Consider the following 13,477-nt stretch of genomic DNA (forward strand, 5'->3'; position numbering starts at 1 on the left):
TATTAATACAAAACCTAAAATTATCTTCGAAATGCCTAAAAGTGGTGTTCAAGAAAGCACCTCTGTCAGACTGTCCTTTCGATTTTTAGTGTAAAGACGAATTGTATAATTCATTTTGGTAAAGTTATCCCTATACAGACAAGTTTATGATGGATTAGATAAGACTGAAAGTTTGCCAAATCTCGACGGAAAACATCATTGATCATAAATCAGCCATGTTTTTTGACCTCTGTCATCAAGTCATCTGGTACACAGGTGGGTTGGTTGTGTATAAGAACATTTGAGTGACTTTTATTGATAAGCGACCAAGGCCATGTCCTGTGGTACATGTCCAAACAGAGTAAAACCTTGTGTTTGCTCATCTCTTCCCAGAGTCCATCAGTCCACATTTCTGCACGTTCAACTCAAAGGATAAAGTCCTATTTTTGCATAAGAGCACTCACCCAAGTTCTTCTCCTTCACAGATATCTAGATTGATGTTTAGAAAGTGTTCATGAAGGAGAGAAAGTTGTCAGTTCAGCTTCAACCTGTGTTTACTCTGCATTCATGAAGAGCTCCAGAATTACAATGGGCACTTGAGAAAATGTGAAATATTTCAGTGAACTTGACAATAAGAGAGATATTTATATCATCCACACCCAGTTTGTTTTATTACTTATATGTATTCATTCATTCCAAGTATGTGTTTATTTGAACAGTTATCACAACTTAAATACAGCCATATTTGTCCAAAGTGTTATATTTGTCCAATCAGTGTCCAGAATGAAGAGTTTTATCTCAATGTGTGGTGACGATTTGAGCATGTAAATTTGTTTGATGACTGCCTCCGCTCAGTCTGAGGGCCGCTTCAACAATATCCAAATGAAGCATCCATCTTACTTTAGTCCAAGAACACAAACAAATTCACGCTCTTAGATGCGTCTTCATTATCTATGCGACCTATGTCGCAGAGGGTAATGCCTGCTCTCATTCACTGACCAGCAGGAGAGAAGACACACAAAGAGCGATCAATCCATCACTGACACGCCGCTCTGTGTCCAATGTTCCTGCCAGCCAATCCTCTCAGAGACGGAAAACCAGATCTAGCCAGATTTCTGATGAAAGCCACACTAATAGTGATATATCATTCACAGGCAGCCCAATCTTAAGTGCTCACCAAGGCTTATGAGGCAGCTGAAAGGTTGGTATACTCAAGGTGTTTCGTCATAAGCTAAGAACATCTGTCTTCCTCCACAGAAGGAATCGTTTCGAGGTGACCACCAACAAAAGGTCAAAATGCAGATTCTGCAGTTGCCTCTTCTAGCCCTCCTGCTCTGCTGCTACTTCTCAGGAAGCCAAGCCAACCGCGTCTACGTTCACCCCTTTCATCTCTTTGCCGCTGAAAATGTCAGCTGTGAGACCCTGCAGGCCCCGACATCCAAGCCTCTGGAGACACTTCCTGTGGCCCCCCTTGATAATGAGGTCCTGGCACCAGAGAGCAGAGACCCATCCAAACTGGATGCACAGAGGCAGAACATCACAGAGAGGACGGCAGTTCTGGCAGAATTGTTGAACACGCTGGGCCTGAGGATGTACCAGGCGCTCAGCAGCAAGCAGCACAGCACCAACACTCTCCTCTCTCCGGTCAACACCTACGGATCCCTCGTCACCTTCTACCTGGTATCCTCCAAGAAGACAGCAAGCATATTCCAGGTCTTAGACTTTGATTTGTTCTCATTGTAGAGAGAAAATTAGCCCTGAACGAGGGGATGATTGATGTGGTCCTATGTGATTATCAGGGTTGTACTTTCATTGCAAAGACGTAACTTTGTCCCAATTCACTCCTTTCCCTCCAGCTTCTACTGGGCCTGAGCAGAGGCACCGACCCAGAGGACTGTGTGTCCTTAGTGGACGGGCACAGGGTTCTCAAGACCCTGCAGAGCATTAACTCTCTGGTGGACGATGGACCAAAAGATGAAATCACTACGCAAGTGTGGACTTTCACTCGCCAGGGTGTTCAGCTGTCCGAGGACTTTATTCAAGGCACGCAGGACTTCTCAGACTCATCATTCATCCGCGGTGTGGACTTCTCCAACCCTCAGGAGGCTGAGCAGCTGGTGAACAGCTTCGTGGACAAGACATCTGATGGAAAGGTGAAGAACATCTTTAAAGATGTGAACTCCAGCAGCGACCTTCTGTTTCTTACTTCCTTCAACTTCCAAGGTCAGTCTCATCCTCTCTTTTGCTTAGACCTCACTGAAGTTGATTTTACAGAATACGAGATTCATGATTTAAAAGTGAAGCTTTGTATTTTAGGAGAGCAGATAGCGCAACATCACAATGCCGGGATGATAGTATTAAATCAGTTACCCAACCTTGTGCACTAGTGTGTCTGGCACCAAATGATAATATGTATTTAGAACAGATAACATTTTGCAGATCTTTATTGCAGTTATCCAGGTTTTTAAATGTAAGTTTTGTTCAACATGGAATACTGGATCACTTATGATCACTGTCAGATTTGCAATAACTTATCAGGACAGTAACCATACAGTCTGCATGTGCCACTCACACTCACACATAGACTTTGTGCAGCTGAACCAGCTGCTGATAGACCAAACTGAATACCATCACTTAGCAGTACCTGACTGTGTCCTGGCTTGTTTCTGTTTAGGCAACTGGAGGACAGCTTTCCAACCAGAGAAGACCTCCTTGCAGGAGTTTCATGTGGATGCAGCAACCACGGTGATGGCTCCACTGATGACCCACACGGGTCAGTACCACTACCTGAATGATAAGGTAAATCAGAGTTAAGGAGATTTGTTGGCACATTTGTGTATTTCCGTTCACACACATTACATATTTGCTGCTCTAAGATGTGAAATGTACTTGGCTGGACTCCTCTGTAAATTTTTCTTTTGTTACCATGAAGGTACGGCGGTGCACAGTTGTCAAGCTGTCTCTGAGCAAAAGGTCCTACATGCTGCTGGTCCTGCCGCATGAAGGGTCCAACCTCCAGGACATAGAGCCTAAGCTGCGAACTGACGTCATGTCTGACTGGCACCAGAGCCTCCAGGAAGGGTGAGTATTGTGATTTTTGTAAATATATGCTTATTCTGAATTTGTTGCAGCAACACATTTCAAAGGGATTTTAATGGGATAAAGATTCAGGCACAGTTTTGTTTCAGTTCAAATGTTTGTCATGTTGAAACTTGAAATCTGTCTCCCTGTCTGTCCGTCCACCCAGCCTGTTGGAGCTGTCCCTCCCAAAGTTCTCCATGTCTTCTGTGACTGATCTGCGTGACTTACTGACCAACATGGATCCAGAAGTTGAAGCCAGGCTGTTGGGCTCCCAGGCTGAGTTCAGCCAACTCAGCAATACCAAACCCTTCACTATAGATAAGGTGAAGCAGATGATGGTCACCTTGTCATATGATAAAAAAAACACTGTATGTGTGCATCATTAACAGATTTGTCTCCTCTCAGGCGGTCAACAAGGTGATGTTTGAGATGTCAGAGGAAGGAGCGGAACCTCAGGACAAGATCCAAGAAGCAGGCGTCCCTCTGAAACTGTCCATCAACCGGCCGTTCTTCTTTTCTGTCATAGAAGGAGATTCGAACGCCATCCTCATGCTGGGAAAGATCACCAACCCGACAGTCTAAAGTTAGATTGTGCTTGAACCCAACAAAAACCTCTGACATGAAAAATGATTCAACATACCAAGGCCCTTTTCTTCACAACGCACGTCTCCGTGTCCAGCTTACCTTTCTGCAGGTGCAGACATCAGTCATTCAACAGACATTTCATTTACATCATATCTCTGTTTTTCAACTGACATAATGGCCACATGCAGTACACGAGGAATGAAGCACCACCTCGCTCACGAAGGATCATTCAACAGTGTTGTAATTCCTGCTCACCTGATTTCTGAAAACAGTATTTATGAAAACCTGTTACCTAAAGCGGAGTTGTGTTCAAGCAGCCTGTTAAAAATCCTAATTTGTTTGTTGTTTTCCTGTAAAATTTATTATAGCAGAGTTCTGTACAGTATGTTTCAGGAGAGTAGGTACAGTAACCATGATGTTGTACTGTATATTGTAACTAAGAGTTTATTTTTGTTTTGTTCCGATTTGTGATTGCTGTAATAAAACATCTGTATCCCAACATAGTTAAAATGTCATTGTTTTTCATCTGTTCTTCAAGTTATTACTATTTCAAATGAGCCTTGTATTTATATTCATCACCAAAAAGTCGGGAGAGAGAAGCCTACAAAACCTGAACTGCAGGGAAATGCTGCACTCAAGGTCATTCAACTTTCTGGTTTGGGTTTATGTACATTTATTGCTGACAGGGTGGAAATTGGGATGAGATACAGAGCAGCAATGTAGGCAATCTCATCAACTACAGGACATCAACTAATTTGTTGCTAGTTAAAATACAACATGTTAATTTCTCAAATGACAAATCACTACATATTTGTGTCCCAACTTCATTGGAATCAGGGCTGTAACATGACGATAAAAGACAAAAGATAATTCAGCTCTCTCGTCAAACCAACAAAGGAACTATGCAGGAAACTAAAATGTATTAGCTGTTGACTTGTAGATATGAAGAGCAATGCACTACCTTTTACAAAACTCCATATCTGTCTGTTTTTTGTTTTTTATTTTTTTTTAAATGCAGCTATCTGCAAATCTGAGCATCTGTAGCTCAGATATTACAATACCTGGTGGAAAATACGGTCATTTTAGTGGCATGTTTACTGTATATTATATCTTACTCGTAGATATTATAAGATAAATGAATAGAAATGTGAATCACCAAGTGAAATAATATGGAACAGGCATATCAGCATTAGTTAATGGTGACTGGTGTCAGTGTCTTCTTGTTCTTGACCATCTAAAACCAGTTATTCATTAAATTGTACTGTATTTGTGGTTTACCAATCTGTAGCATTTCAGAGTGACAATAATGACCTGTTGGCATGGGTACAACGTTCAGAGTCCTGCAGCTTTCATGGTAGTTTTGAGGGGAAGGTATGAATAATACAATGTACATCCACTTATAGCTAGTTAATGACCTTTGTACTAAAACACAAAGTCAACACTGTATCCAACAGACTTCTTTATTTGAAATGAATCCTTCACCAAACAGCAGAAATTAGACGAATATTGTTTGACTGACGTTCTCTCTCAGACTTCAGACTCTAAACATGCCAGCCCCAGGAAGTCCCTTTTGCCCACTCTGCAGAAACAGACAGCAGTTTCTCAGATTCCATCACTAATTTACACCTTGATCAGACGCAACTCCAGCAGGTTGAAAGGTTTGTGCACTGTGGCTCTAAAATCTGCATTAAATAGAGATGTTTTTGTACAAAAGGTTGAAGTGTCAGTAGTGTCAGTTCTTGTCCTACATTCTTCCTGCTCTGATCATCATAAGCCGTTACCAGACCACGACTTTGATCCGCACTGGGACGAATCTTTTGTTTTCCTTCACAAGTCTTCAGGGAATGCAAGGTTGAGTGCAGCATGTTAACGGGTTTCAGTTAAATATGGAGTCACTGTTTTACTGGTTCTGTTCAGCGAGCTCTCGGGCCTCATTCACAAGGTCCATCAGGGCGGAGAACATGGAGATGTCACTTGGCTGAAGACCCATCTTCTGGATCTGAGATACACAACAGTCCAGAGCAGTGTAAGAACAATCTAAAGTACTTCAGATGACACTGAACTTGGTAGCTGTTTGTCTGCATGTGTTTGCGTACTCGTCAAACGCCACCTACCTGTTCCCCCAGGTATTCCACATCCAGTGCTAGCTGGAGCCGGATCTTGCTGTCGTCTGTGGGTCCACCGTTTGCTCCTGCCGTCGTGGTCGTGGTAGCACCCTTTCTGGCTTGCTTCAGTCGCTTCAGACTCTCCTCCATCTTTCTCACTGAGCTCAGCACCTCTGAGATGGTCTCATAGTACCTGAACATGAGAAATGGAAATCTTTGTGGGTTGCAGCTAGAATGAAATCTTTAGAAAATGAAAGAAATGCAGCTTTTCAGGTATTTTAAATGGAAGTTTATTCTGTTAATCCCAAAGCACGGACATACTTTTTAATTGTTTAACTCTAGTACTGCATCTGGGTCTAGTTATATTTACAGGTGTGTATTTGTGTCTGTCAGGTTACCTCTGTGTGCACTCAGAAAGTGCAACTCGCAGCCACTCTTGTGGCGTGGAGGGGGTGACCAGCCCCTTTGAGTCAGTCAGCAGCTGATGCAACGGCTGTAAGGCGTTGTCCATGTAGGCTGAAGCACGCACTGGTAGGTCCTGTTTAGGGAGGAAGAAGACCGTTGTTTGCACAGCAAGGTGTGAGGATATACATTTCAATATTTGCTTGTGTTCAAGATTACGATTAGTAGAAAACTGCTTTCTGAATGGAGGTGTGCATTGTGCAGCTCTATTATGCAAGAAAATATGAATAAAGAATGAGACTCTGAATCAGCAGACCTGGACATCCTTGTTGTGTATTTTGCCAATAATAGGACAGAAATTGTTAATTAATTGGGAAAAACAATTTTGAAGATGGAGCTAAACAGCAACACTGCTGGCAGCCATTGAGGGTCAGACAGGCTAACTGTGGGCGAGCAAGAGAGAGAAGGAATCAATGAAATAATGAGTGTGACAGATTCTTAGTGCAAGGTCAACTAACTGGAAAGTAAGTCCAGTAAGGAGACTTTGAATTTTTGTCAAACTGGCATTTCCATTGTCAATTATTAACCTTGAAGCTCAAAGATCACGTTACTTTCTGGAACTGCTTCATATCCCTCAAAAGTGTGCCCAGCCTGATACTGAACCATTATTTAACGCAATGTTAGTGTGACTACTAATGCATTCATGTATTAACACGCATAATCAAGCTGACCAGTCAGTGCACTTCAAAATGTGAAATTCTGACCTTTAATTATGGCATTTCCATCAGAAAAAAAGTAAATGTCACAACACAGTTCCAAGTGCATTAGCCCTCCAGGTCTTGTCTAAATGAGACAAGATATGTTACGGGATGTGGTGAGATACAGGAAAAACATGTGCGTGTCTGCAGCTTCACTGACTTTGTTAGTCCTGCGGTAGAGTCGTGGAACCTCAGAGGCACTTTTCAGGAAGCGGCAACAGCGTTCAGTCAGATGCTGGGTCATCCTGGTGTTTAGAGTGGGGATGCTACTTGACAGGCAAGCCTTGGAGTCTGATAGAGCATCTGACACAGAAGAGAACACCAGTGAATGCAAAAGTGCACACAAGCGGTCTGAGTTACCCTTGTGCCAAAGCCGGGGACTGTGAGCAAGGATTCAATTTTGGGACTGAGACGTTGTGTTTGAAGACGCTGAAAAGTCTGTTGGCGATAGAATGGTTACATTCTAAATGTCAGTGAGCATAAGATGTACGTTTGCACTGACGTGTGTCTTGGAAAAGGAAGGGAAAAGTCAAAATCACCTACATATGAACTGCATACGTAACTCACCTTCCACAATAGCAAAGTTTTTGAATCCGATGGCTTCTAACCGCTGTCTGACCATCTCTGACAACTCTGGTATCTAAGAGAAAGATCGTGGAGACAATTCAGTGGAAACCATGAGAAAATTCTCAAAATTTTGTCACTGATGTGAAATTGCAAAGCTTAATGTAACATATGTAAGTCAAATTGAAACTACATATGCAGACACGTGTATTTAGCTTGTGTGTGAGCACCTTCTCCTGCAGCTTTTGGATATCAGCGGCAATGCAGACAAGCTGTTTGGTGGACAGGGAGGCAGGACTCCCGCTCTCACTGCCTCCCTCATCCATTGACGTTCGGCTGGATGTGGAGGAGGCTGAGCTCGGCAGAGGCCTGGTTGGCTCTTTCGTCACCTCAGGGGCTGGGGTCTTCGTCAACACCTGTCCGGACACGGATCAAGATGAGGAACAGCAGCAGATTGGATATTCATTTGCATAGTGCTTTGCTGGAATTACTGCTCTTAAAAATAATCTTAAATCATTTTTGACCTCTTCTGGTTTACCTCATCTAGAAACTTGGCATATCGTGCATAGAGCTGCAGCGTGAGCTTCCAGAATCGATGTGCCAGAGGTGACAGGTAGACTTTGTCTGACCAACATCTCACTAGACAGGACCACAACACCTCAGATACCTGCAGGTGGTATGCACTGCCAGCTGGACGGGAAGAGACACAGACACACAGTTACTGCAGGTAAAGTACTCTGTACACGCTGGCGTTCCTAACAGAGAATAAATTCCTACCCGGTGCTGCCTCTAGTCCATCACTTATGGCGTTCTCCAGACATCCTGCTATTTCCTTGTACCTGAAAAACAAGAAGAGACATGCAGAGAGGGGAAGGACAAATCAATGTGTTATCAGCTTACGTCTTGCATCAGCTCTGATATGCACATGCTCATGACGTGAATATACGCTGTGCCTGCTAGACATTATGGACTTTCCAAACAAAGCTGAATTGTGCAGATTCGTATTGAGAAATGAGGACACAAGCCCTAATGTTTACAGTGTGTGTGTGTGTGCGTTTGTGGGGGCGGGAAGAGGCTGACAAACAGTAGACCACTTCTCCGCTTTTTCACACAGATCAAAGGCCATCCAGTCAAGGTCCAGTGTCATGTTTAATGGCTATGTTTAGGAATATACTGACACACATTCTCAATTTACATTTTGCTTCTGGTTATTATTCAGCATGAAAGTCACACCCATTAGCAATTTTCCAGATTCCTACAAAAATGGGCTTTGTTCAACTTCTGATTGTGTGCCAACTCGTCTTTTTACCCTCAAAAAATGCTGACAGGCTGTAATTTTAATCAAAGCTTTTCTCTTGAGTCATTAAAGCAAGACGAGACAGTTCTTCAAAATACATGCGGCGCGCAAATTCCACCTTCACCAACGTCGGACCATGTTCATTTTAGCTGAGAGAAGATTAAAACCCACCTATTACCCACTGCATGCAAGTAAAAATTACATAATCTTAACAACGTAGTGTTCTGATCACCGAGAAAGTTCGGCTGCCAGTATGCCTCATCAGAAGTGCTTGTATGACTTCACTTCACCTTAGAGTGTGGCCATTCAACACATCATCCAAAACAGTATACTGTACATAATTAATCTACAGGCTGTAGCATGTCGAGTATAGACTGTATTGAGGTAATATGCACCGTAGCTGAAAGTAGACAGGCAGGTTCCATTTGTTGTGGAAGCTGGTATACGAGGGGTGCACTCTCAGTCTCTTCACACTGGCCTGTGAGCTGCACTGACGCTCAAACTTCCGCACAAACTCCATACTCGCACTGTAACGCTAGAAAAGAAGATTAAGAGTCAACAGGAAACACAAACACAGGTGAAACTGCTGAATCTAACACTGAATTATGAGACAGTATACAGCAGACAAACCAAAGTCAATGCGTACAAACACCAACTGCGTCACTGCGGCTGTACCTCGTAGAATATGTCGGGGTTTCCGGGGTTGAAGAGGTAGGCCAACCTCTCTTCTATCCCTTTGATCATCTCCGGCCACACAGAGTTCACCAGGAAATCATAACCTGGCACTGTGTCAGCTTTGTCACTGAGGGGAGAGGCAGCAGTACATCAAAAATATGTTATATCATCTACATTAGTCACGACTTCAGCCACTGATTCATTTCATGCACACAGTGTAGGACTATTCTATGAGTGAATGACGCACGGTATTTACATTCACTGTGAGCCACCACGGCAAAGCTAACGAATGTGCTCGGGTTCAGTTTAGCTCACAGTCACGTAAGTGTTTAATGCCTCATTTGCTCGTGTGGTGTTTATTCTTATTAAACCACTGGTTATTTCAACAGTGTGACTCACTGACTCAGACAAAAGAACTCATTTCTGCAATTTTCATCCTGCAAAAATCCAGCTGTTTCTTTTCTGACAGCCCACTCCCACCTGCAGCAAAGTTTAAACCACCTACTCCCAATCCCAATCCCGGCGTAGAGCTCTATTTCGGAGCCCAAAAAGATGTATGCATGCTTTGGATGAATTCGCATCAATACCTGGATATGGCTCCTCCAGTCACCTCTCTGAGCAGCCTACAATGATGAGGAACAAACTCCAACAGTCTAGAGTACATCAACTGAAGACCGTTCGAACTGGACTTCACCATCTCTTCTACTATCACCTAAAAGAAGGAGAGAAGAGGCTGTTATGGAAAAAGTTATCAATTAATGTCTTAAAAAAAAATCAGAAATGCCCTTTGATCAAAATGTATGTTTACCTGGTCCATGTATGGTTTGACCAGCACCTGTCCTACCAGGGCCTCAGCATCTCGAGTCTTGTCTATGGTGGCGTACGTCCTCAAGCAGTGACGCACCATGTCCACATTGGATGTCTGCAGGCCCTCGATCAGCAGGCCCTCCAGAGACTGCTGCAGCATGGAGGTGATCCCTGCAATTCGCTGGCAGAGGAACGAACTTTGTCACATACACAGTTAAACAATTATTGACAATATTTCCGACAGGGCATATCCCAGCAAACACATGAACCAATCATGAGTCACTGAGAAAATGAGCATCACATATTGCGCAGGGATTTTCCTGTCTACTCAGCGCAGATGGTAGTATTGACTTTTTTTTTCCAGAAAGAGAAAAGCACTTACCAGAAAGACTGATTATCTTTTGACTGTCAAATAACTGACGGATGGACTGACAGGAAAGCAGCCACACAGACAGAGTGATTGACTGACTGTGTGGCTGTTGGTTTATGAGCTGTCGGACTGATTGACACGTGAACACTTACAGGTCTGACTTTGTCCAGCAGGGGCATGCCTTTGCTCTGCACAGCGTGGAACTGCAGCTGGTTGAATTCTGTAGCAATCCTCTCCAGGATCTGACCTGCTAACAAGGGACTGTACATAGACAGACAGGCGTGAAATCAGACACAAAAGCGTAGTACTACATTCCTGCAGTGATCCAGCTCAAAATATTTGAACCTCTGGTGCGCTCAAGTACGGTTTTCAAAGATTTTGCAGTGCTTTGTGTCAGTAATTTGGATATTTGCTGAAAAATGGTACACAGAAATATAGCTTTTGACACTGCTATTCCAATAATGACACACATACACTGCCCTCATTCAAAGACAGGTTAGCTGCCAGGTGATGTCAGAGAGGTTTGTTAGCATGTTAGTTTCTCACCTGCTGATTTCCAGAGAGCTGGATTCTTTGGCATTCTGTGAGTGGAGGATCTTCTCAATCTTCTCCACAGAGCGCACCACCTGAATAAGCCTCAGTACACACACCTGAGGATTGGGATAATGAAAATGAGGGTGATTAATTAATTGAGATGATCCCAAGAGATACCTGTCTACTATTGCAGAACATTGTAAAGGTGATCAGAAAATATATTTAATTATATGTACAAAATACGATCAGGACAGGAGGATGAAGATCCAAACCTTTTTTTTCTGCAGATCTTCTTGTTTGGACAGTTGACTGTCTATAGCCTGAATCACCTCACTCACACAGGACCGCAGACTCTGCAAGAAATAACAGCCAGAAACATCCATGAACACACTGTGGCAGGAATCCTTCAAAGCTTGCAGTATTTTCAGTCAGAACACACGTACCATAACCTCCTCCCGCAGCTGTCCCAGCGGCACAGAGAGCTGATTGAGGGCTTTATCCATCCCCACCTGAGATGAGAGAGGAGAGGTCTGAGATTAGAAACAGTCTTCGGACTATCGGCATGGTGTGCTCCGTCTCTTTGTCACCAACATACTATAAGAAGCCAACAGTACTGAACTGAGTCAGCTGATGCCGATATCGATACTCGAGAATACAAATGAGATTTGACAAACTGACAAATACTCTTCTTACCACAGATACCAAAAGATGACAGTAAGCATAAGAACATTACAAATCAACTCATTTTGAAAAAAAATAAATGCACACTGATTTCTAGATTCCCTCCCTGTCTCCTGTAGCTGCTCGTTGTTGTGGCTAACTAGCAACATCAACAACGACTGACCAGGTTGGTGGAGAGGTTCACAAAGTCGGCGTAGTCCTTGTTGATGAGCTCCACCATGGCCGTTTTCAGCAGCTTATAGTAGAGCTCCAGGTCCTCTCTCATCTCTTCCAGCTGGACCTGCTTCCGACACTCAGCCACAAACTGGTCGACGTCAAAGTCATCCTGCAGACAGAGAAACAACACAGGCATCACTATCAGACAGAGCAGAAGCGTCCACACACATTGAGACAGGAGAACCTGGTAATCAGCCATGCAAACAACACCATCCGGTGTCACTGAGACATGGACAGACACGGTTTGTGAGAAAAAGGAGAGAGTAACGTTACATCGACTAATGTAATTTACAGACAGACAGATCAAAGAGACTGAATGACCACATGTCATTACTAACGCCGTTTGCTATTAGGGAGTATGTTATGGAAGTTTAAACGCTTATTAACTAGATTAAGTATCTATATTCAATAACGAGTATTACCAGTCAGCTAGCTAATGCTAGCTACTTTTAACAGCATAAGCTATCGTTAGCGCGTTACAAAACGGATTATAACGTTAACGGATTCTTACCTTCATAAAAACATCCTTGTCGAAGCACAAAGAATCTGGTCCCTTTGGTAGATTCATGTTGAATTATAAAACACAGCTACAACATACACACAGAAGTCACTAGCCGCTAGCTAGCTGCTGCAACCCAGCTTCCGCAAACATGGCAAGCGCACCAACGAGGAAGAAGACGTAGACGGGTTACAGCAATACTACAGCGCCCCCCCTAGAGGCAACAAGAGGTAAATGTACAGCTGCAAGGCGAGGTTGAGGCTTCTCAATAGAGTAATGAACTTCAAATTACACGTGACTCCATCAAACGGATGGTGAGTTCACTGCAGGATTACAAGCTGCTGCCGTAGGATATTATTGGGCACAGGTGAAAATATTTAGGTTCAGCTCAGGCCTTCAGTGCAGAAAACAAAGCAAAAAAAAAAAAAAAATAAAATAAAAATCAGGGTTTTCCATTTCCGTTTCCACTGTGACCAAAATTGTCCCAGCTTTGACACTGACTAGAACTCATTTCCAAATATGTTAGATAATGTCTATTGTCAGAATAAATGTGTCAAATAAATGTGGGCAAACTAATGACCCGCCAGCAGCCGGGCAACAAGGCTGCATAATGACTTTGCCAAATAGTAAATTCTTAAAGGTTATCCTGTACTTTAATAGCTTTTAAACTCAAAGTGATGCTGCATTATGTTTAAAATATGTAAATCAGATTAGATTATGTAGAGAATAGATTCAACTCAGTTTAGTACAAGCACTGAGACAGCAAGATTGCACCAGTCTGAACATCCTAATGTTAATTATCCATGAGACTCCCTTTTAGGGCCTATTTTTAGCTGTTGTTTGTCTTTCTTTAATTAAAACCTTGAATGAACTATATCATCTGCTTTGTTTTACAGCACAGAAAGATGAGAGGTTGTATAAAAC

At 43.0% G+C, this 13,477-nt stretch overlaps 2 protein-coding genes across 2 annotated transcripts; one reads left to right on the top strand and one right to left on the bottom strand.

Annotated features, from left to right (window-relative positions):
• Positions 1-1,266: 1,266 nt before the first annotated feature.
• On the top strand, positions 1,267-3,642 carry agt (angiotensinogen). Its single transcript, XM_076743717.1, has 6 exons — positions 1,267-1,692; positions 1,836-2,202; positions 2,654-2,778; positions 2,912-3,060; positions 3,227-3,383; positions 3,466-3,642. Exons 1-6 carry the CDS (start codon positions 1,276-1,278, stop codon positions 3,640-3,642), a joined length of 1,392 nt encoding a protein of 463 aa, XP_076599832.1. The 5' UTR covers positions 1,267-1,275.
• Positions 3,643-4,655: 1,013 nt separating this feature from the next.
• On the bottom strand, positions 4,656-12,713 carry cog2 (component of oligomeric golgi complex 2). The gene is made up of 18 exons (XM_076743768.1): positions 12,566-12,713; positions 12,002-12,163; positions 11,601-11,666; positions 11,430-11,510; positions 11,170-11,273; positions 10,776-10,884; positions 10,255-10,434; positions 10,034-10,158; positions 9,447-9,573; positions 9,167-9,306; positions 8,252-8,313; positions 8,013-8,164; positions 7,705-7,890; positions 7,478-7,550; positions 7,071-7,213; positions 6,149-6,288; positions 5,760-5,943; positions 4,656-5,644 (listed from the first exon to the last, which is right to left on the bottom strand). The coding sequence occupies exons 1-18, from the start codon at positions 12,620-12,622 to the stop codon at positions 5,546-5,548; spliced, it is 2,190 nt and encodes a 729-aa protein (XP_076599883.1). The 5' UTR covers positions 12,623-12,713; the 3' UTR covers positions 4,656-5,545.
• Between the last annotated feature and the right edge of the window lie 764 nt (positions 12,714-13,477).

Source organism: Chaetodon auriga, chromosome 11, assembly GCF_051107435.1.
Source record: "Chaetodon auriga isolate fChaAug3 chromosome 11, fChaAug3.hap1, whole genome shotgun sequence".
Taxonomy (NCBI): Eukaryota; Metazoa; Chordata; class Actinopteri; order Chaetodontiformes; family Chaetodontidae; genus Chaetodon; species Chaetodon auriga.

What these genes read in the sequence shown, in the direction of transcription:
- agt (XM_076743717.1), top strand. Translation starts at nt 1,276, where the DNA reads ATGCAGATTCTGCAGTTGCCTCTTCTAGCCCTCCTGCTCTGCTGCTAC. An exon ending in AGACAGCAAGCATATTCCAG is followed by an intron (nt 1,693 to 1,835) that starts GTCTTAGACTTT and finishes CTTTCCCTCCAG; the next exon opens with CTTCTACTGGGCCTGAGCAG. An exon ending in CACCAGAGCCTCCAGGAAGG is followed by an intron (nt 3,061 to 3,226) that starts GTGAGTATTGTG and finishes CCGTCCACCCAG; the next exon opens with CCTGTTGGAGCTGTCCCTCC.
- cog2 (XM_076743768.1), bottom strand. Translation starts at nt 12,622, where the DNA reads ATGAATCTACCAAAGGGACCAGATTCTTTGTGCTTCGACAAGGATGTT. An exon ending in CCTGTCTACTTTCAGCTACG is followed by an intron (nt 8,314 to 9,166) that starts GTGCATATTACC and finishes CTTGTTTTTCAG; the next exon opens with GTACAAGGAAATAGCAGGAT. An exon ending in TGGAATACCTGGGGGAACAG is followed by an intron (nt 5,645 to 5,759) that starts GTAGGTGGCGTT and finishes TGTGTATCTCAG; the next exon opens with ATCCAGAAGATGGGTCTTCA.